Here is a 24,397-nt window from a genome sequence, read left to right on the forward strand (position 1 = left end):
CCTACTAAACCATGTACTCCAGGGTCTGCCATGACTCATGCTGGACACAGTTCCCATTAAGCAGTGTGTCAGCTGTCTGGGAGTGGGTCGGTGTGGACTTCGAGGTGGGACAAGGGGAAGCATGGATATTACATTTCAAGTTCCAGAATAAAGCCCATTGCTCTACACCAAGCACCCAGTCTATAAATAAACCTCCAGTTGGAGTTCAGTTGAAGGGTCAGGACAGCTGAGGAAGTGGGCTGTCTCTGGTGTGTCTGAATACTCTTTTAAATCCTCTTTCCAGGCTAGAAACTAGAACAGCTTAGTTATAGAGGAGATACATTTTGTTTGATTTCTTTAGCCCCTGAAAGGCTCTTCATACTTCTTCTGCCAGGAACGATGGCTCTGCCTATAAACCCAGCGGATGAGCCCAGATTGTACCAGCAGACTCTACTCCAGGATGGCCTCTATGACCTGCTGGAGAATGATAAGCTGGTCGACTGTGTGCTGAAGATCAAAGACAAAGAGTTTCCCTGCCACCGGCTCGTTCTGTGTGCCTGCAGCTCATACTTCCGCTCCATCTTTCTTTCTGACCTGGACGAGAGCAAAAAGAGGGAAATTATCCTGGAGGATGTGGAGCCAGGTGTCATGGGGCTCATCGTGAAGTATCTGTACACCTCCAAGATCAATGTGACAGAGCAGAATGTCCAGGATATCTTTGCTGTCGCTAATATGTACCAGATCCCTTCAATTTTCACTGTATGTGTGTCTTTCTTACAAAAGCGCCTAAGCCTCAGCAACTGTCTGGCTATCTTCAGGCTCGGCTTGATGCTGGACTGTCCCAGATTGGCCATCTCTGCTCGAAACTATGCCTGCGAGCGCTTTCAGCTCATCTCCAGAGATGAAGAATTCCTCCAGCTGCTTCCCAGTGAGCTGGCAGCCATTTTATCAAATGACAATCTAAACGTAGAGACAGAAGAGGAGGTATTTGAAGCTTTGATGAACTGGGTGTCCCGGAACAAAGAGACCAGAGAGAAAGAGCTGCCGAATTTGTTGGACTGCATTCGTTTGCGTCTTGTCAATGAGGACTATCTGAGAGAAAAAGTGGAGAAACACAAACTTATCTCCTCTAACCCCGAGTTGCAGCAGAAACTCCAGCTGGTTAAGGATGCCCACGCTGGGAAAATGCCAGAAGTTAAAAAAAGAAAAAGCAAGGAGGAGGAGGATGGTGGAGCAGGGAATGATGGAGAGAGTGAAGATAAAGATGATGAAGAGGGCCTTCTCCCAAGCATCCTGAATGATAATCTTCGATTTGGGATGTTTGTCAGAGACTTGATCCTGATGGTTAATGATGCTGGCGCTGTGGCCTACGACCCAACGGGGAACGACTGCTTTCTGGCATCACTTTCCACACAGATTCCCAAAAACCACGCCAGCCTGGTGACCAAGGAGAACCAGATCTTTGTGGCCGGAGGATTATTCTTTGATGAACAGAACAAGGATGATCCACTGTGCTCATACTTCCTGCAGGTAGGAGAACGTCAAGACAAAGTTTGTAGAAAGAAAAGAGAAGATGAAAAACTTCCAATTACATGTGGTACACATACAAATATAGTTCAGTGCAAATATTTTTCTACACTGTAGTTCTGTACACTGTAAACATTTACAAATGTTTGACTCCTGTGACCACAGTACGACCCGGTCAGTGCCGACTGGCTCGGCATGCCTCCCCTGCCTTCTCCCCGTTTTCTGTTTGGAATGGGCGAGGCTGAGAACTCCATCTTTGTTTTGGGAGGAAAGGAGCTGAAGGAGCAGGAGCACATGCTGGATTCAGTCTTGGTATACGACAGACAGTGAGTACAGCCTTGAGTTCATGTATGAAATTTTAGGGAAAAAGCACTCAGTTTGTCATCCTTAATAATTAACTACATAATGTGTTTTGTCATTCACAGATCCTTTAAATGGGGCGAATCAGAGCCGATTCCATACCCAGTTTACGGCCATACAACATTATCTCATAATGACACTGTATACGTGATTGGAGGAAAGGGAGACAACAAGTGAGTACATGCTTCAAGCAAAATATTAATGTTCATATTAAAAGTGTGACCCTAAAAGGCTTCAGGATTTAAAGGAGGGTTTTCTTTATCTCAGAGGTCACTATTGTGAGTCTTTGTCCCTTTTGTAAAAAGGAGCTGTCTAAAGAAGATGTGTGCCTACGACGCCAAGCGTTTTGAATGGAAGGAGCTCGCGCCCATGAAGCACGCACGCTCCTTATGTGGAGCCACCGTTCATGAAAACAAAATATACGTGGCAGGAGGCGTCACTGACAACGGCCTGACAGACACTATGGAGGTGTATGATATCGCTACCAACAAGTGAGTTTCCTATATTTATATTTCTTTTCTTTTACTTTATTTTTTAGTTTAGTTTGTTTCTAATTATCTGTTGTAAAGCACACAGTCAGTGTAAAGTTACAACACATCATAATAAATGTAATAAAACTGTGGCTAAATGGTTTATCTAACTGAACATTTTTCTGTGTGTGTGTTAACGCGGTGCAGGTGGTCCGACTTTGTGCCGTTTCCTCAGGAACGTAGCTCCCTGAATCTCGTGTCGTTGGCTGGTTCCCTCTACGCCGTTGGAGGTTTTGCCATGATGCCTTTAGAGGACAGCGAAGAGGTTCTTCCTAAAGAGATGAACGACATCTGGAGGTAGATCGTAACAGACTTAAAAAAAAAAAAAAGTTATTTCAACTGTTAAATTGTCTTTGCACAACTGTAATCTTAATTATATTTAGTATTTACTCAATTGTGTTAGTATTTAAAATGTTACTCAGTGAACCCAACATAAGATGCCACCGTCCTGCTTCAGTTCATAGTGGATATTTAATTACTTAAATTTAAACGCAAATGAGGGAGATAGGAGCCCTGGGAAAAACAATGACGACTGTCTCTTAACCTCCTCAGGTATAATGAGATGGAGAAGAAGTGGAATGGGATCCTGAAAGAAATCAAGTACGCCTCAGGGGCTTCAGTTTTGGGGGTGCGACTGAATACCTTGCGTCTCACCAAGATGTAAAACCCCCTCCAGTCCCCGTTTATGAACATGAACCTGTTTAGTTCACAGTTGTTGTACCAGAGTCCAAAGAACGGTTCAGGGCCACAGACATCAATGTTCAGCTCAATGTGTTCATTGTTCTCTTCCGTTTTATTTTACGCATTAGATTTTTTGTTGTAGCTTTTCTAATTATAACAAATTAACACTGTGGATTTGTTTTTTTGTTTCTTTTTGATCTATAATAATTTTATATATGTCTTTCTACAAGTTTAAATCTGATTCAGACTAAAACTACAGAGTCAGTAACCTAAAGACACCTGTTGCACTGTGTGGAATAAATCAAAATATTAAAGTGTCTAAATCCGAGTGGAAAATATAAGCATTTCCCAACAGATGGCAGCAAAGTTGCCAAAAAAAAGCACTACTGTAATATAAAAAACAAAACACAAAGACACATCTGAATTTGCAATAATATATCTATACTGTTTAATATTGAAATGATTTCATTACGCTCTGTTGTGTTACAGACAGTAAACACTAGTCAATAATACAATAAAAGACAGAAAATACAGTCTAATGTTATTAGCACCTCTAGACACTACTGTCCTTGTACTGTTTTTAGTATTTTATCATAGCTGAACGTGACGACTACTGCCTACACATGGGCTTTGTACACCAGAGTTAACTAAGTTGTAGTGTTAACATTATAGAGAGTCAGCAAATAACAGTACACATTATGGTTTCTTTAACACCGCTGCAGTATGAGTAAGGGAAATGCAATGTGATGCGAATGTGAATAATACAGCTTTGAATAGACTATGGCATTGATGCTTATGGTTACCATCACATGTAGCTTCACTCAAAAACAGGGGAAAGCCACCATAAAACATATGTTAAAAAAAACAACAACAACAACTAAACTTTCTCATGCAAAAATTACACTTGTTTCCCACTTTTAGTTCATATGGAGCCCTCAAACTGCCAAAAGGTAGCAAAAGATTCATTTTAACCTGAATTGAGGAATATCACACACACACACACACACACACACACACACACACACACACACACACACACACACACACACACACACACACACACACACACAAAACATTCAGTAAAACAAACACAAAGTTATTTAATTCAGTCAGGTATTCTGTGGTTTTCTCATTTTACTATTGCAGTTACTATTTGCCAAATCACGTGCTCGTTTTTCTTCATTCAGGCTTTTTGACCTACTGATGTTTCATTTTCCTCACCATGTGTTAAATTCTCCTAATGCATACATAATAAATATGGATGAGTATTTGTTAATGGCAGTGACTAATTTGAAATTCATGTAATACTTGTGGAGTAACTTAGAGCGCTTTGTGGCTAGCTTAGCTGAAAACAGTGCCCACAAGGATTGTTGGCTAGCTAGGCAGCTATCATGAATCTATGCCAGCCAGCATTACATACAGTAGTGTTAATCAATCTATTCTTTTGCCAACAGGTATTCAAAAACAAAGTTTCTTAGTAATAGTCAATCTACAGTTTGCCATTTGACATCACAACAGACTGCAAAAGACTATTTTTGTGCTAGCATTTAGACTGTTATGTTAGCTTTTCAAAGTTTAACCAAATTGAAGTTTTATAAAAAGCTTTAGATCTTGTCATTTTTTCCCACAATAGATGAATCCTTTGTCTATAAATGTAATCAAATTTGACACAATTTCTTGTTCACAATTAGTGGAAATGTGTGCGGCATTAGTGAAAACCAGGAGGTAATTAGCTTCATCTCAATCAAAAAATTTAAGAACCCAACCAAATATAGACTGTTGGGACAGAAGTACTGGGCAACCTACACATTACACCTTGTGTGTGGTCAATTACTTTTGTCCATATTCGAGTGGTTTCGAACAAGTGAAACCTCTTAAAATCTCATTTGTATTGCACTAACAATGCTACTTTTTGGTATCATTAGATTTGTCAGTTTTGGGGCTCCATGTGTTTACCCAAACACTAACAGATTTAACAGAAAAAAAATCAACTCTTTACTCAAGAACAAAAAGAAATACAATACTTTCTCTCCAATATCCATCATGAGTTTCAGTTTCTAAAATAAGACAGCAATATTTCCAACACTTTTCTTGAAGGTGAAGGCCACAGAATAAAATTCTTTTGGATACACACTTCATCATTAGCAGCTTTCAAAAGAAAAAAAAGAGAGAGAGAGAGACCTAACTTAGTAATCCCATGAGCACTCTCCGAAGTGCCACTCTCACAGTTTGCTATGTGGCAACCTTGGGTGCACTGCAGAATGCACAGTCACCGTGGTGTCTAGGCACCCACTTAATCACTGACAAACCTTCATTTAAGGACAAGGACAGGTCCACCTTTGCCTAATCTAATACAAGCCTTTGGCTGCTAGCCTTAGTAAATTAGAATTTGGCTAATCAAAATACATAGAGTCAACCTGCCTGGAATACAGGACTCCTGCACACTGTGCAACATTTCCCTTTTCATGTCTAACAATCGTAGCTTTACTGCCGTTTCACTGTAAAACACTTAAAAAAAATAATAAAACAGCCTGTTTAATTCATTTTTCACAATTTAGGTAATATCTGGGATAATAAATGTCCATATCTGATACATTTCCTCTTTACAACTCATTGAAGTCTTGTTCTGATGTCACAGATGGCCTTTATCTTTGCAGCTGGATTGAAGGAAGACTAGTTCACAAAAACAAACAAAGGAGGATTAACAAGTCAATTTAGAGTTTTATACCCAAATTCCTCTGGTTACTGTGTCCTCCACTTTATACTATATTTGATACAATGTGCAAGTGTTATAAAAGAAATATATTCTTAGCACAAATACACTATTTTGAGCTTTAAATATCATCAAATCATTTCAAATATGAGCAGTATGATGAATTTTGATTTCCTATCCTATGCATGCTTGGAAGCCTTTATTTACAGCCGGTTTCTTGGTCTGATTCCACACAGGTACACTTTTGATGTCCCTTTTCTCTTTAAATTTCACTTCAGAGGACTGAACATTGCCAAGGACACATTTAGTCAATAACTGCATTTTGATAATTTCCCATTTTAAGGCAAGGAAGTATTTTAAGGAAAGGAAGGATCAAGGAAACTGCTACTATATCTGTATCTCCACTAGATTGAAGGATAAAGTGCACTAAAAGTTTTTCTCGTAATTGAATTTGGCAACTCCGTCCTTCCCTTATGTTTTCTCATGCAATGAAAAAGAATAGTCACATATTAAGTCCCTTCAACAGAGGCAAAGTGGAAACACCTAAGAGTAATTTCTCTTGATAATGGAAGTGAGCAAACCAGTCAGAAACCGCCTGCACTGATTGCACCCTCAAGGAAGAGTCACGGATACTTGTTAAACAGTGGGACAGTATTAAAGAGACTGACCAGAATGCAGAAACACCAGCGGATTGACGCATAACACAGAGTCATCCTCGGTGTGCCACATGCCACACCACAAGCAAGTAAAGTTATTCAGGGAAACAAAACTAAGGTGCAACTTACTAACCACAAACTCAGACCAACACTGAACAAAAAACCCTTAAAAAAAACCTAAAAGGAATTTAATGCTGGAATTTACTTCAATTTATACATGTCTGCTACCCATTTTCACCTTGTATCTGGAAACACAAAACAAAAGTGCATAAATCAGTAGTATAAACTACTATACTTCCTCCTTTACTGTCAGCTACTGTCACTATCCATAACGCAAAAACATTCAAATCCCTCCATATGTAAGGCAAACACACAACCTGTAACCACGGTATCTCAATGTTGTCTCTTGGGCTAGTGCTTCTTAAAACAGGGAAGTGGGAAAAATCTCAATTTTGAGCTTTTACATGCTTCTTCGATGATAACGAGACACATACTATGAACATTAATGTACATCTAAGGGTTGGAGTGCAGTTTACCGAGTTGCCACAAGAGAGCAACAGCACTAAACAATCAGCCTACCAGATTAAATCTTAACTGGCATGTTTCATATATGTCTATATGTCTTATTATGTCTTTAGATTCTTCTGCACATTAATCGAGGAGTTTTATTCACTGTATGGTCACGAATGACAATAAAGTTTCATTTGACTTTGACAGTGTTGGCCATTACCTCCTCACAGTGCTCCAAATGTCTCATTTTTAGCTCACTTCCAATCCTGGAGTTCACTGTAATCACAGCCAGAATATTGTTCAGTTACATTAAGTTCAAGAACTCTACACTTTTAAATCATTTAAAGGGCAGTCTCAAACAGGACTCTGTACAAAAGCAGCAAACCAAAATACAAAACAGGTATCGGACACATGAAGAAAAACACAAAGTGTACCATTATTAAATTACGTCTGACGTGGCCCTAACGGTTTAACCGTGGAAATTGAAGAAATACATAGGGGGTGAGCTTAGACATAAGACTACATGAAGGTGCTTTTTTTTTTTTTAAATATAAAACAGCTTATTACATTTACAAAAGCATGTCCACAAATTCCAACTTTCCGTAGTACCAGCCAGGACACATTTTGGGGCACATTCAACTGACTCTCCGAATGTAAACATGAGGAATAAATCACAAGGAAGAAGCACATCTTAACAATATTTACAGGTTAATGCCATACTACAGTTAGGCTATAAGTAGATAAAGTGAGCGGGAGCAGAATGATAGTGCGTATTCAGAGACCGATACGAATGCAAAATCGACTGAAGTGTCAAACAAGAGTTCTTATTTTAATTTTCAAATAGGAGTTACATGAAGTGATTGGCACCACTCTTAAATTGATTTGATATAAAACCGAGGATAGTGACACTCTCCCAGTCAGGAAAACCAAAAACTAGCCTGCTAACTTAACCTTTGGGGAAAACTGACAGTATTTTGACGCTTCCAGCACATCTAGGTGACGGCTTCCTAAAGGTTGACTAAATGATAAAAGACAAAGGTTCCGAAACTGCATTTTGGCATATGCTTTCTTTCTTGGGAATTGATGACTACTGGAAGAAAACCAGAATGATTCTGGTACCGAAAGCCTCGTCACTTGCCTACAGATTCTGCATTTTCTGTGCAAATACTTTAACGAGCCACTTCTTTAGTTACACCCTGCTAGTTGTTGTTGGACCCCATTTGCCTTCAGAACCGCCTTAGATCTTCATGGCACAGATTCAACGTTGACATGACAGCATCACACAGTTGCTGGAGATTTGTTCGCTCTACATCCATGATATGAGTCTCTTGTTGCACCACACCCCAAACGTGTTCTATTGGACCTCTGTTAAGATATGGTGACTGTGGATTTGACTACAGTAAACTCAATGTCACGTTAAAGAAACCAGTCTGAGATCATTCGAACCAGCATGTTATTCTGCTGGAAGCAATGGACATGCTTAGGAGCAATACTCAGGTAGGGTGTGGTGTTTAAATAATGCTCAGTTCCTACTAAGGAGCCTAAAGTGTGCCAAGAAAATATCCACCATCCCATTACATCACCAGCACCAAAGGTAGAATGGATCCATGCTTTCATGTTCCTTATCCCTAATTCTTCCCTGCTATCCAAATGGCAAAGGTGAGCCCGTGTATCCAGTTTCCTGTTCTTAGCTGACAGGAGTGCCGCCCAGTGTGGTCTTCTGCTGCTAATATGTTAAAGATGCTCTTCTGCACAACTTGTTAGGAGCAAGTGCTTATTTGAGTGCTATCTGCTTGAATTGCTGCTCACTTGATATTTTCATGTTATAGTCTTTTTCAGACTGAAATACTATGACCAGTCCGTCTGAATCCAACAACCATACCATGTTCAAAGTCACTCAAATCAGCTTTGTGATGCTCAGTTTGAACTTGAGCATGTTGTCTTGACCATGTCTACATGCCATGTGACGGGCTGATTAGCTCTTTGCATGAATGACCAATTTACGGGTGTAGCTAATGAAGTGGTCGGTGAAATTCGACGCAAAAATCACAAGTAAAATATCTTAAATTTGTACAAAAAAAATTACAATTTCTGGTCACTATGGTGTGCAGGTTAAGAAATAGTCAAGATATTTGAGTGGTACCAATTTTCTTGTTCAGCTCTCAACAAGAACGCAAATAAAGATAATTGCAACCTATTCCTTTAAGCAGTTTATACTCGGATCATAATTTTTTTTTTCCAGATCTACTATGGTTATGACACACAATAGCCAAAAGTGTACACAGAGCCAAAGCCTTTTTTCAGGGGTATTACGCTGTGCTTCCCCAGTTTTAATTAGCTGCTACACGTTACTGTTTTAACAAAAATAAATCACTCTGTTATAATATAATTCAACACTAAGGGCTCCTTTTAGTGGCCACATCTGATGTGCCAAAAATGTATCTCTGCCAGTACTCTTTAAGAATTTTAATTGTTAGATTATAATTTAGTATTTATCACTTCACAACACGGATTACATCAGATTGCAATGAAATGTGGCCATTTGATTCGGCTACGTAAGCACGTTTTTTGTGAACATTGCTCTCCCTACACTCATCTAACACACAGACAGTGTTTAGTTGGGAAAATAAGCAGTAAATAACAATAGCAGTAACACTCAATTTCATCCTACACGTATATTGTAGGTCAGAGTACATCAGGTTTTACTAACAAGTCACAGAAAAGTGCCATAACATCTCATAGCCAGATCTCGCAGGAGACGATGCACGCCTGCTTAATGTAAGCCAAAAAAAAGCAAAAAACAAAAAAAAGATTAGAGTCGACAAATTACTCCATCTCCTGACTCGGGAAAGCTCGCATGTTGATTAGCTAAACGTTGATCTGACGATTGTTATCTCAAGTCTCTGCCTCACATCTCAAACACGCACACACACCATCACGAACGCCACACGCTGCATTGCACGGCCGACTTCTCCTTAAGTCCTTAGAAAAAAATGAAAAGAAATGACGTAACGTGCCACGAATTACACACTATTCACAATAATAAAAACGAAGACGGTTAGGAGTACACTTTAAATATCACTGGAGTTAAATGTAAGGTGCAGGATCGATTATAAATGCTGAATTACATTACTTAACTATAGCAGGTGAGCTAACAGGATTTGGTTATTGGCAACGCCATATACATGTATACGCTCAAAGACAAATCAGCATTTGGTTATTGCTGGGTCTGACCAGAACCGCTCGCTACATCTTGGCCGAGAACAAAAAATAAATCATTTCTTCTCGTTACCACGTGGTTCTCCCTCTACTCATGATCCCAGTATGAGTGGAGATTTAGGAAGCGCTTCCTACCATTTCGTAAAAGATGCTACAATCAATACATTGTGCAAGGCTCAGGAGAGAGGCGAGTTGTCAGAAAAAAAATCCCAAATGAAAGCAGGACACATCTGTGAAATTTATGAGTCGAAAAGTAACGGTGAAACGTCCTACTGGACTCTGAGGTTATCTATTGTATTCAATAGAGTAAAAAATTATTATTTATTACTATGTGTGTGTGTTCTTTGTTCTTTTTTTTCTCCTTTTTTTTTCTTTTTTTGACGAGGCCTCCATGTAGCATTTTTTTCTGTTCTTCTCCTCTGTGTAAATGTCACTGAGGCGCATCACTCTCCCTCTGCAGGAGTCCTCTTAAAAGCTCAAAGAAAAACAATAAAACAAAAAGTAACAAAGTGCTTTCAATGCTACAGAGATTTGTTAGTTGTTGGAGTTCATCCTACCAGCAGAAAACAGTGGAGGCGGCGGGGGTAAATGCGGGGTAGGAGGCAGCCCCCCCATGGAGTGCAGCAGGGGGAGGGACAGCTGGGTGCTGTGGAGGGGGTGGGGGCTAGAGGCAGCAGCGGGTGTAGTCACGGACGTGGCAGGGAGTGCCGTGCCCAGCTGGGCCTGACCGGAAGAGTCCGCAGCGGGTGGCGCCAAGGGCCGGTCGAGGCCCAGGGGGTCACCATTGCCGTCGGGAACCATGGGGTTGGTGACGCGGAAGCACTTCTCCCTGTGGGCCTTCAGCATGTTTGAGAAGCGGAAACGCTGGCCGCACACCTCACACGGGTATGGCTTTTCTCCGGTGTGGGTGCGGCGGTGGCGCTTCATGTTGGGCCGGCTCGTGAAGCTCTTCCCACAGATTTCACAGATGTACGGCTTTTCTCCTGCAAAACGGGAGACACAAAAGACGCCTGCTCGATACGTTTTCAACATGCATCGTTAAGTTTAATGCCACAGAATCAGTGTTTTTATATTCGCCATACATCAAATGATTCTGACGTGGAGGGCGGCTGGTTGCAGTAACTCTGCAGTTCTCCTCTGACCTTTTCAGTATCTTTCAGAACAGAGTTTTGATTTGTGGCCTGTGACTTGACTGTTTTAATTCACTCTGAATGCTCTCCACCAGAATCTCTTCCAGCTGTGGCAGGCAGCTGTTTCCAGTAAAAGAACTCTAACAGTCCAATTGGTGTTACCTGCACGGCAACAAACGGATAAAAGATAAAAACAATCAAGCAGCTAAAGAGTCACGTGTTTCTTTCAGCAGTTTTGTTAAAGAGCAAAGCTGAGTTAAATCAAAAGAATACACGGAGGCCACAAAAACTCCAACATGAACGATAATAGTGCTTCACATCTGCTGGGTGTGCAAATAAGCTTTGCAAAGACACAAAGGTGTCAGTGTTTGCAGCTCTGCAATATTTTCTTTTTTAAATGCTCCTTTAAAATAAATGTTGCTCTGCCCTGAAGCAACATGAACACAACCAAAAGAAAGGGACTCACCAGTGTGTGTTTTCATGTGTTCATCGAAGTACTGTTTCATGTTGAAGTCCTTTCCGCACCACTGGCACATGAACTGCTTGTGTCCGATGTGGATGCTCATATGGGAGCGGAGCTGGTATTTGTACTGGAAGCGCTCGCTGCAGTTCTGAAAAGGCGCACAGGAAACAGTTTTACGCAAAGTCGTTTTACAGCTGGTTGTCAAAGATGGACTCGACAGGTTGTACTTCAGTCATTGTGGAGAAAAAGCAGAAGTCGTGTATGGTGTTTTCAACAAAGCACACTGGGACTGACTTGAGCAAGGCTGTAAAATGTACTACTAAATCAAAACTGCCCTTTTTTTTACCTTCCTGTGAACCTATTAGACATGGCGCTCAGTTTTCATTCATAAAAAAAGTGGATATTTTTTAAAAATAGGCTTTCTTGCAAAGGGTTAAACAAGTAGATTTTAATACCACTCTCATGCCTGTATGGTGAACCTTAGACATAATCAGCAGCCAGCTGGGACCTCTATCATCAAGGACTGATCTAATCGAGTAGCATTTTCCCCATTTTCTGTCTTTATGCTCAGCCAACCTAAACTAATTTATGATGTCACTATAAGCACCCAGCGAAACGCTTCAGTATTGAATAACTACCTGCTGGTGGTCTTTTGTCACAGTCTTGTTTAAAAAAAAAAACCTCCCAAATTGAACTTGAACAGACATTCTTTCACTGAAATAATTTCATCTATACTTCTCATTTCTTAAGAGAGGCTTTGACTAGATCTATGTGGGTTTTTTTTTAAACGATCAGTGTTTTTTAATCGAGACCGGCACATCTGGACATCTGACTCTGGTTTACTTGATCTCAACCTGTGAATTTCTCAGATTTAAATGACACTCCCAGCGCCAATAATTTTAAATATCTTTAAATCTACCTCATCACTCAAGTAAAGTGGAGAGCTGCAGTGTATAAAAGGAGCTCAAACCTCACACTTGAAGGGTTTCTCTCCTGAGTGCTGTAGAGAGTGAACCTTCAGGGACATGCTGCGCTTGAATGATTTCCCACACGTTTCACAGGTGAATGGCATGTCCTTCGTATGGGCTACACAAAGGCACAAACACAGAGCATGCTTAGTTTGTGTGATTCAATACTGAGCCACTCATGACTGAAATTAAACTAAGCATTTAAGGAACAACACTGAGGTTATTTTTCACTAAATAAATGCTGAGGGCAAAGGGTCCATTTCATCTTTTTCTTCCATCTTAAGTCTGAATATGACTATCCAATCTCTCCCATACTAGAAAGTGGCTAATTAGGACCATATTATTAATAGTCCTTCGATAATAGGAACTCCTTAAATTGCAGTAGCATAGAGTGAGGTAAGCCCATCTGGGAAGTAAGATGCTTATCTCTCCAGAAAATGGAAAAGGAAAGCAACACCCAAAACAAATCCTGCCAAACAATCAGTAGGATGTGGAAAAAGGAAGCCTAAAGAAACACACGGGAACAAAGTGATCAACCAGGATAGTTGATTTTACTGTCACTCACCGACCATGTGCTTCCTGACATGGGCCATCGTGTAAAACTTCTTCTCACAGATCTCGCAGGAGAACTTCTTCTCGGCGTAGCCATGGACGATCTTGTTGTGCTCGTGCAACGACCACAGCTTCTTGAAGGCTTTGCCACAGGTCACACACTTGAAGAAACAAGAGAGCGAGCATGGAATGATTACTGGGGATGAGATATTAAACAGATTGTGATCTGGAACAGTCTTTACAAATACAATCCAGGTGTGTGTGTGTTTATACAGACACTTGAGCATGCACTGTAGCAAAAAAGCAATTAGAGTCACTAGATTAAAGAAGCAAATGATCTTCAAAACCACAGCAGGAGTCCAGCTGCTCGGTGCCGAGGGGTAATAGTGGAGGTAGTGAGACATATCAGAACTGATTATTACTGACTGCCATTTGACTGAGTTACTGACTCCAACTGGTTTTAGTGATTGCAATTATGCATATATTAATTAGAAACAAAATAACAATTATGCATTAAAAAAACATTTTATTTTATTTTCTATAAAACAACTTCCTAAAATAAAACTGATGTCAGAACAGGTAGCACTGCTAGGACTTAAAGGAACAGTTCTGGTGTGTAGTGAGGGCTGTCTTACAAAAAAGACTGACAAAAATCAGGTATAATAACCACAAACAAAATTCCTGTTTAGTTTAACTGATTCAAACAACACATAGGTTTGGCTTCACACCTTTAGCTAAACCTTAATTTATCAAAAATAGTGTTTTTTAGGGTTTTGTTTTTTTACCCATGTAGTGTTTGCAAAACATATAACTTGACAACTGTAGCTAGCACTGCCAGGAAGTAACAAGTTTTAAGGTTAGTTATTGGTGTTACATCCTGCTTTATTTACGTGTTTAGTTTTCCAAGCTCCAATCTGATGGGCAAGCACCTTTGCTAGCTTGTTGGCTGAGCTTATATGGGTTCCTTCCTTGTTTATGTGTCCTTCCCTGCCTTTTTCTCAGTCCACTCTGCAGCACCTTTGAGGTCACTTGTACCACTTTTTCATTGTGGCGGGGCGTGGCCTGCGGTGCCATGCAGAGGAGGCGGACGCACCTGCACGGCGTCCGCAATCACGCCCCGCCGAATTAAATATTGTACTGGGTCCTGTGGTTGGGTTGTTGTGATAGTGTTGAGCGGGCAGCGGGAGAGCTGCATCTCTGTGAGTATTGTGGACAGCAACCGTCAAAGCTTTAATAAAAAGCATCAAAATGCCACTGGGTCTGCCGTGTATGTTTGCATTGGTGCCGAAACCCAGGAGGCGGCATGGCGGGTACTGACCAGAGCCAGGGAAGGGAAGAGCTGGCCGAGATGGTGGCCGAAATAGCGGCCACCCAGCGGAAGCAGGCGGCGGAGGTGCGTCGCCAGCAGGAAGAGCTGCAGGACCAGTCCAAGCGCCACCAGGAAAGGATTGGGGAGCTGGCGGCGCTGCTCTGGGCCTGGGCGCCACCCCCACAGGTGTGTCCCAAGGACAGTGAAGCGGTGGAGGAGCCGCGTGAGGCACCTCAGCAGCCGGAGGTGGTGGACGAGTCACGCGGGGGTCCGAGCCTGCCGGAAGAGGAGGAACAGCCGGGTAAAGGGCTGCTCCTGCCGGGAGCGGTGGAGGAGCCGTTCCAATCGGAGGCGGAGGACGAGGCGGGCGAGGGTCTACACCTGCCGGAGGAAGAGGAGCCGCTCCACCCAGAGGTGGACGAGGGGCAAAAGGGGCTGTGCCTGCTGGAGGCGGAGGAGCTGCGCGAGGGGCTGCTCGAGCCGGAAGCAGCAGCAGGAGCAGCAGCAGCAGGAGCAGCAGCAGCGGCAGAGGAGGAGCTGCGCGAGGGGCTGCTCGAGCCGGGAGAGACAGCAGCGGAGGCGGCGCCCGAGGAGCTGCTCCAGCCGGGAGAGGCAGCGGCGGAGGCGGCGCCCGAGGAGCTGCTCCAGCCGGGAGAGGCAGCGCCGGAGGCGCAGCGAGGGGAGCCGCTCCAGCCGGCAGCGGCAGAGGTGCAGCGTGAGCTGCTCCCACCGGGAGGGGCGGAGAAGCCGCGGGATAAGTCGGTGGTGCCTGTGCTAAGGGAGTCCACGCCACCGAAGCCAGAGGTTAGCGGGGTGAGCAGAGCGGCCTCACCTCCACCAGAGGCTGGTGCCTGCCGGACATCTGCCCAGCCGCCTGCGAGCTGGGACGCACGACCGTACCGACCGCGCCGCGTCCACCTGCCACGCGGCCGACCTCCGGACCAGCTTCGCCGACGCTGCTGGGTTCGTGGGCGGCCACCTGAACTCACAACTCCCCGTCGCTTGGCCAGGGCCCGGGGGCGTCGACGGTCCGGGCTGATCCCCTCTCCCGCTCGCGGTGGGGGGAGTACGTTTGGCCGGATGGTTCCCCGGCCTCAGTCGGGCGATGGGGGTATGTGGCGGGGCGTGGCCTGCGGTGCCGTGCAGAGGAGGCGGACGCACCTGCACGGTGTCCGCAATCACGCCCCGCCGAATTAAATATTGTACTGGGTCCTGTGGTTGGGTTGTTGTGATAGTGTTGAGCGGGCAGCGGGAGAGCTGCATCTCTGTGAGTATTGTGGACAGCAACCGTCAAAGCTTTAATAAAAAGCATCAAAATGCCACTGGGTCTGCCGTGTATGTTTGCATTGGTGCCGAAACCCAGGAGGCGGCATGGCGGGTACTGACCAGAGCCAGGGAAGGGAAGAGCTGGCCGAGATGGTGGCCGAAATAGCGGCCACCCAGCGGAAGCAGGCGGCGGAGGTGCGTCGCCAGCAGGAAGAGCTGCAGGACCAGTCCAAGCGCCACCAGGAAAGGATTGGGGAGCTGGCGGCGCTGCTCTGGGCCTGGGCGCCACCCCCACAGGTGTGTCCCGAGGACAGTGAAGCGGTGGAGGAGCCGCGTGAGGCACCTCAGCAGCCGGAAGTGGCAGACGAGGCGCGCGGGGATCTGCGCCTGCCGGAGAAGGGGGAACAGCCGGGTGAAGGGCTGCTCCTGCCGGGAGCGGTGGATGAGCTGCTCCAACCGGAGACGGCAGACGAGGCGCACAAGGGTCTGCGCCGGCTGGGGGAGGAGGAGCTGCGCGAGGGGCTGCTCGAGCCGGAAGCAGGAGCAGCAGCAGCAGCGGAGCTGTGCGAGGGGCTGCTCGAGCCGGGAGTGGCGGCGGGGGGAGTAGCAGTGATGGAGGAGTCGCGCGATGGGCTGCTCCGGCGGGGAGCGACGGCGGTGACGGAGGGGCCGCGCAAGGAGCTGGAGGTCCCCGTGCCAAGGGAGCCTGCTCAAGTGGAACGGGCGACCGAGGCGTGCGCCACGCTTGAGATCGCCGTGCTCGCCAGACCGGCCTCACCACCACCACAGGCCAGTACACGCCACACCTCTGCCCAGCCACCTGTGAGCTGGGGCTCACTACTGTGCCGGCCACGCCGGGTGCACCTGCCACGCGTCCGACCTCCGAACCAGCTTGGCCTGCGCCGCTGGATTCGCGGGCGGCCACCTGAACTCGCACCTCCCCGTCGCTTGGCCGGGGCCTGGGGGCGCCAGCTGTCCGGGCTGATTCCCTCTCCCGGTGGGGGAGTAGGTTCGACCGGATGGCTCCCCGGCCTCAATCGGGCGATGGGGGTATGTAGTGGGGCGTGGTCTGCGGTGCCGTGCAGGGAGGGCGGACGCACCTGCATGGCATCCTTAATCACGCCCGCCTAGTTAAAAACACGGGGACTCAGGGGTTTGGGTGTGTTGTGGTGTGACGTGAATTAAATAAAGATGGCTCTGAACGTTGCTCCGTGGTCCCGCCATGCCTTATTCACGCCACATTCATCCTATTGACTTATCTTTTCAATTAACTTTAATGTATTTGAGCTAGACCTAGCATAATAATGGGGGCTTGTCCGGGATCGGACATCTGGACTGCCCAAAACAATTCTCATAGATCTATATTATGTTAGCTGAAAGACATAGTCCCCAAGCATATAAGTTATACAATGATTATGGTTTAATCGTACCTGGATGCTTTTCTCACAGTCAGTCTGTTGATGCAGCAGCAGCTCGCTCTCTAGCAGGAAGCGTTTTCCACAGTTATTGCAGATTTGCATGCGGTTGTGAGTGACGTTCATGTGTTTTTCTAGATACCAGCGATTGTTGAAGATGCGAGGACACTTTTTACATGGGTAATGTTGCTTCTCCTCCAGCCTCACTTTTTGGCCCAGGCCCTCCAGGTCCAACGCCCTCTTCCCACCCTGCCGCTGGTTGGCCAGCGTGGCCTCTGCAAGCGTCTGCCGCAGAGAGGCAGTGGTACCAGCCATAGCCAAGGCTCTGGTGCCCCGACGAGGTCGATCCATCATAGCTGGCTGCTCCAAGCCTGGAATGTTGAGGGTGTTTTCCTCTTCTTCTTCATCCTCCTCCTCATCTTCCTCTTCACTACTTTGCCCCAATATGTCACCCCTCTTCAAATCTTCCACATCCTCTTCTCCATCTGTATCATCGTTCTCCACTTCATTATCCTCATCGCCCTCTGAATCTTGCTGGTTGTTACGGCAGCGGCCAAACATGGTGGAAGTCTCTGTAGAAGTGGCCGATTTGCCCTCTGATCCCTTTGAGACGTTAAGAGTCTGGTTATTAAGGTTGACTTCGACGATGATCTGATCTCTGTTGAAGGAGGCGTGGCCATCTGCTGTCTTTGACTCCTCTCCATTTCCTTCCACTTTACACAAACTAGCCACACCTGTGCTGGCCCCGCTTCCCGAGCCTTCTTCCTTCTGGTAGTACTGCTTTGCCTGAGAAGCCGTCTTGCCTGTCTCTTCTACTCTGACAGAAAAAGGGCTGTTTCCTTCTCTCGTGTACACCCTGCCGAGCTCTGACTCCTGTTTGATCTCACGGTACATCTGGCTAGGGGGCATCGCTACAGAAGCCGGCTCACTGCTGGCATGCCCTTCTTGATTGGCCATATCTGTGCAGGTGGTTCTCAGCGAGTGGCTGCTGATAAGGTCGTGACAGGAGGCTGCGATGTCGCTCATCTGAAGCAGGGTAGCGGCGTTGAGCACGTCGCGAACAGTGCGGCTGCTCACCAGCAGTTTGGAGGTGTAAATGAAGTTAAGGATTTGCTGAAGGCCCTGAGAGGTCAGGGCATCCAGCGACAGGTCCACCCGCCGCAGCTGTTTGCTTTGGGCAAAAAGCGAGTGGAAGAAAGGGCTGTAAGCTGCCAGCACACCCTTGTGGGCCGGAAAGGTGCTGTGCTGACGCACAAGAACAATGTCAACGTCACACAGGTCAGGCTGGAAGAGGCGCTGCTCATTCAGCCTGTCCATCAAACAGGTAAAGTGCAGAGCCACATCCTCCACTAGAGAGAACTCAGCAGAGGGGAAGTCTGTTGTTTTCTCCACTATGAGCTGTAAGAGAAAGTGAAAGGAAGAAGTGAGACAGAAAAATGTGTCATAATCATTCAAAAGCCAATAAATATTATAGTAAAGAAGCTCTTTAAACTTCACCATCAAAACTACCACGACAGTGTCCCCTTCAGTTACTGTTCTGGAGCTTTTCATCATAATACATTACCTTAATCTGAGTGAGTCTGCTCAGTTAACATACAATTGTGGATTTAAGCCAAGAAGGACAAGTCCTTTAAGTGCCCAGGTTTCCTTATGCAAATATGCTGAGTTGTGTTCACTAAGGTAACTTTAGAAAGGCTGCTGGATTGCTCAGTGGTGTGGAGAAACCCCGTGAGGCCTCTGTAACTTAGGCTGGCTCAATAGGGATTTGTGTTTTCATAAAACCTCCTTTGAAAGACGGTTTCTCCTTTTAGAGGATCAATACGAGCATCTCCTCACCCGCAGAACTCAAAGTCAATCATTAATGGGATCGTTTAAAACTCAAGGTTGAGACAGTTTTTGAAATGTAGCTATAGGTCACTTCATCAGTTCATTGGGTGTATTTTCTTATTGAGTTGTAAAAACATATACAAACACAGAGGGCAAATGATCTGAGCAGATAAATGCTCTTGTATTTGGTACTGGTAGATGTTTTAAATGTAGATAAACCATAATAAATGGACGTTTTTGGCCAAATGATCTCTCTCAAAATAAGAAGAAATGTAACAAGAGCTACAATTATGCTGAAATAAACTTTTATGTTTTTACTGTGACGTATGGCACAAATTCACCCGCCGCATCTAAGAAGCAAGACACAAGTCAGTGAAAAATCAAAAGGTGTAACACTCAGCGCTCTGTGCAAGGTCCTCAACTTCCCAAGGTGGGTTTATTTTAGCACAGGAAGGGCAGGGTTTCGATCCAGACGGGATGTGAGTGGGGACAGAACAGCAAACACCGCGCACACACTCTAACACACACGGATATGTGATGTGCATCCATGCAAAGACAGCAGAAATGCGTGCGCACACACAGCCGAACACAACAAACACAAACATAGTGTCTGGCCTCTTCTGCAAGGACTGACTGCTCTGTGCATTGGTATTCAATGCCATTTCCCCCCTATTAGCCGGCTCTCTCAGCACACCCACTCACAACACTGTCCCAGAGGAATGACGAATTATGCACACGACAAAACACGTCCGGAGAAATAATTAGGGAAACCATGCTGAATAAATACTAACTAACCCTCCAAACAATTAATGGAAATTATAATTCAGGGCACCTTTTGAAGGTAGAATAGGATAAGTATTGATACAAGCCTTGTTTTGGTTAACACACTGCCAGAGACGATACAGCAGCAAGCCCCAATTACACTTCTACACCTCTCATTTTTGAGTATTTTCAGCTGCATGTGCAGAGCGAAACATGTAACAAAGAAAAGAAGGAAATACATTTTATTCATAATGCATTTCATTGTCAGACAATAACAACTATGGTATTTAAGTAACAGACAGACTTTTAATGGGCATGAATCACACTTCATGTCTCCTACAATGTTTGTGCGTCTCCTTTATTGTAAAAGTACTTTGTTTTCCTTGCTTCACGACATATTTTATTCCTAAGATCATTGAAAATGACTTTTCATTGTGCAGCCTGAAAAATGGATTTGCATTGGGGCCTAACCTTGAAAATCTGCTCTGTTTGAAGAATTCAATTATGGAGTGTTAGATTTATTCATAGTTTTGAGCTGCTAAATTGGACTCTGAGCTAGAGGAGAGGAGATCGGGTTATCTCTCTCCATGCAAGGCTACAGACATCGCCCAAGGGCAAAACGCAGCAGCCTTAATCAGATCAAGTATAAGTTGCAGACTGGAAGTTATGTTCCTATGGTGATAACGATCGGCTTCTTCTTCTGGGATTCAAACAGGACAATGTGGTCAAAGATTAAATTCTAGAAGAGGAGCACCAATACATTCAAATACATCCACGACTGAAAATAAAAGAACCAACAGCATCTTTTAATTTAAAGATTGCGTTTATTCTCTATAACTATATTTTGAATTATAAGGCAGAACATACCGTTTTCCACATTGACTCACAAAAAGTGAGCGTACGACCGCTTAGGTTTGTTACCTAGGATGTGAACTTGCTTTAAAATGTTGAATGAGATATTATGGACTAATGTGTGGATTTTATTTATACTTACACTCATCTGGCTAAAAATGTGGCCGTCAGTATAGCAGAAGACCAAGCTACTCTTTTAAGGTCTGTGGTCCATCTTTAAGTAGCCTCCAAATGTACATTTAAGGTTTGATTGTACTGCCAGTGCAATAAAAAACACACAATGCAACATGATCAGGCATGGATTGACCTCCCCAGAGCTCTGATCTCAACATTATTGAAGCAGTGTAGGATCATTTTGACAGGAATCAGGAGAAAAGGCAGCCAACAGAAGAAGAAGAGCTTAGAAAGCTGTCAGTAAAAATCTGAGTTCATTCCTGGAACTCCTTAAAGAAATGACAACAAAGATTCCCTAACAGAGTTCAGGCTGTGTTGAAGAATAAAGGCGGTCTGACCAAATGTTGATTCACCATCTCTGTTTTCTTTAAGCACTGAGCCGCTCTACGTTTACAACACCTCCTTAACTTCCTATCATACTTCTATTAGTAATAAAAGGAAACCTTAACAGCAGTAATTATGGCAGCAGGTCAGCCCAGGTGGGAGGTAACAAAGCACCATGGAGATTTGTTTCACCGCTTTCATAACCGTTAATCCCAAAACAAAACACTAGAAAGTCAAAAAGAGATCCTAGCCAACTCAAGGAGTTGGTATAATTTACCTAGCTAGCTACTAGTGATAAAGTCTTTCATCTGTAGTAACTGGTTGTGCATAACTTCATCATTCTGCAGGTGGATGTCTACATGTTTTATTAAAAGTTCCTAGATGACAGAGAGGTTTAAATCAGCGAACAAATCCATTATTTTCATCTTGACAGATGCTTTTAAATTATTTAATCTATCTGCCAATAGCTGTAGTTACGACACGGCTGCCGTGGATGTCACACCGTGTGTCAAAAACAAAGTTATCTGTCACATTTCAACACACTGTATCCAAACAAATTCACTGAGTGCTTTGAATTGAAAGACTCATCTGACTCCCCTGATCCCTGTCTGCCATTAGCTCCCTCGCTCACCCCCCTTTTCTCTCCGTCTCACTCCTTTCCTTGGAAATGTCAGCGAGAGAGCTTGTTTGCTGTCATTAGAGAGAGAGCCACCTTTAACCAGCCTCTCAGTCAGATGTCTCCCAATACATTATTCATATGTGGCCTGACCTGCGAAAAACACACCGCCAGGGGGATTTACTGACGCGCCCAACACGAGGCGTCATTTAAACCGGCTTCAATCAAAGCTCTGCGCACCCTTTACACGCAGCTTATTTCATCTTCTGCCAAACACAACAATCTGAGAGGATCCTTTTGCACTGTAGAGGTCTTTGCACAGGGGTGGACTTTTCATGTTCCCCGGGGGCCACATGAGAAACTGGCACTGTTGTGGAGGGCCGCATCAATAAGCTTATAAAGATAGTATTAATAATGAGTTTAGCTCATTGATGCACACCTCCACAACATTCCTAGTTTCTCATGTGGCCCCTTGGAAAAATTATTATCCCACCCATGGCTTAGCAGGTCTGTCTTTTGCAAGGTTGCTCTCAGGGCTGATGCATTTTAGCCCCATAGAAGCAATAAAGCATGTTTTTTGTTGTTGGCATAGGTTAATAAGGTAACACTCCATCCACTGAAGACTTACTTGGGATATTTAACTCAACCACAGCTGTACTGTTATTGTACACCTATTATTTCACAGTACTTCCCATTTAAAGATTACACTAATTGACCTGATGGAGGATTTAGAATGACTGTAAATGTCAAAATCTGAAAGGCAACAGATTATACAAATCCACAGCCAGCTACTGTTTAATGGTCATAATGGGATGCTGTATTAAAGAAAACATAATTCACCCAGGTATGTGTGCATGTGTCAAACTGCCAGTAGCAATGCTTTAATAGAAACTGGTGGTTTTAAACGTCTTTATTATTAATTTTATTTTGATAAAGAGGTGATGGAATAGGAACTGGGTCACGTTGGACCAAAAGGTGCCTGCATCTTTCATGAGAGCATTGTTTTAAAAACCAATTATTGTTGTCAAATTAGTGTTGCTTTAATTATTTATCTTCATACAGAAGTCAAACTCTAAGGTGCAAGTCAAGCCCACAGTTAATATGTCAGTCAAAGTGATTAAAAAAAATCAGAAGTGTTGAATCCTCACCCGGCTCAGCCACGTCAGAGCCAAAGGTCTGCTCTTGGCAGCGCCTCGGCAGCTGGACCTGAGCCAGACAGAGCTGAGCGTGAGGATGAAACCCTTCTTTCTAATCTGACTTTCTCTGGTGAGAATGCTCCTTCTCTCCCACACCTTTTCACGGATAGTCTGGGTGGATTTACTGCTCTATAAAGTCTCGATCACTGCGCGGTCTGACTACAGGCTGCGACTGCTCCGTGACCTCTGCAGAGCTGCCATTTTAAAGGTTCCCCAGTCCGATTCAGGCAACGCAGATGATGTTTATCTGTTAAAAACGATCGCGAGGCCACTAGCAGGGGGAGCGCATGCATGTCTTAATCCGTATCCACAGTAAAACTCAGTGTTGTTCACCCCTTTTAACATTTTTGGTTTTGCTTGCTGACCGGTGAGCCATTAGCAGGGGCCAATGTCAGAGCATAGCACCGAGTCACGGATGCATCAATAGTGCGAGGGAGGGCAGGTTGTATTCAGGCAGGAGGGAGTCCCAGGGGGAAAACACTGCAGGGGGTTAAAGCTTTCTCTCAGTCTGCCCACAGACTGCTTCGACTGAACTCAGTGTCCTCTTACATCAGCTTCTTCATCGTTTCAAAAGGGACTAGTCTGGCTAGAGCAAAAATGACCACTACTGTGTATCTGTTATTGTACTATCTTACTGAATACCTGTTTCACCAGTTAAATCACAACCATGTCTGAGCGCTGTGGCTCACATTAGTAATAAGCATGTAAAGCTAGCTTTGCAAAATTACATACAATTCAATACATGTAGTCTCTGGACTCTTTATTAGGTACACCTTACTGGTACTGGTTTGGGCCGATCAATCACCAATTTTAGTGAAACCCTTGCAAATTCTAGTTTCCCGTTCTCAGCTGACAGGAGTGCTCCAGTGTGCTGCAGCTTCAAGGTTGTGTGTTCAGAGATGCTCTTCTGTGTACCTTGTTTGTAACAAGCGGTTATTTGAGTTACTGTTGCCTCCCTATCAGCTCGAAGGAGTCTCCTCTGACCTCTGTCTCAACAAGGCGTTTTCTCCAAGAGAGCCGCCGCTCCCAGAATGTTTCCTAATTTTTGGAATTTTTCTGTCCAAACTTCTTAGTTTAAAGCTCATGTTGTCCATGTCTGCATGCCTAAATATGCTGGGCTGCTGCCATGTGATTGGCTGATTAGATATTAGCAGTTAGCTGTGCCTCACTGGATATTTTGTCTTTTTTAGGCAATTCTCTGCAAACAATAGAGATGGCCGTGTGGGAAAATCCCAGCCAATTAGCAGTTTCTGAAATACTCAGACCAACAACAGCTGTGTCACATTCAGAGTCACTTTAATCACCTTTCCTCCTGATTCTCATGCTCAGTTTGAACGTCAGCAGGTCGTCCTGACCATGTCTGCACGC

The 24,397-nt window shown here is 44.3% G+C and overlaps 2 protein-coding genes across 2 annotated transcripts in view; one reads left to right on the plus strand and one right to left on the minus strand.

The window, feature by feature from the left end:
- Positions 1-24: 24 nt before the first annotated feature.
- On the plus strand, positions 25-4,123 carry klhl40b (kelch-like family member 40b). Its single transcript, XM_082545562.1, has 6 exons — positions 25-1,509; positions 1,672-1,832; positions 1,932-2,039; positions 2,172-2,357; positions 2,544-2,693; positions 2,949-4,123. Exons 1-6 carry the CDS (start codon positions 379-381, stop codon positions 3,058-3,060), a joined length of 1,848 nt encoding a protein of 615 aa, XP_082401688.1. The 5' UTR covers positions 25-378; the 3' UTR covers positions 3,061-4,123.
- The window catches only part of zbtb47b (zinc finger and BTB domain containing 47b), a 32,432-nt gene continuing 11,536 nt past the window's right edge, over positions 3,502-24,397 (minus strand). Inside the window, exons 2-6 of the mRNA XM_082545561.1 lie at positions 17,294-18,676; positions 13,302-13,449; positions 12,739-12,854; positions 11,772-11,916; positions 3,502-11,158 (exon numbers count right to left, since the gene is read on the minus strand). Of these exons, the coding sequence (XP_082401687.1) occupies positions 10,710-11,158; positions 11,772-11,916; positions 12,739-12,854; positions 13,302-13,449; positions 17,294-18,676 (2,241 nt within the window). The 3' untranslated portion in view covers positions 3,502-10,709. The remainder of the gene's footprint in view (positions 11,159-11,771; positions 11,917-12,738; positions 12,855-13,301; positions 13,450-17,293; positions 18,677-24,397) is intronic.

The sequence above is a fragment of the Aulonocara stuartgranti genome (genome assembly GCF_965226115.1).
Source record: "Aulonocara stuartgranti genome assembly, chromosome: 9".
Lineage (NCBI taxonomy): Eukaryota > Metazoa > Chordata > Actinopteri > Cichliformes > Cichlidae > Aulonocara > Aulonocara stuartgranti.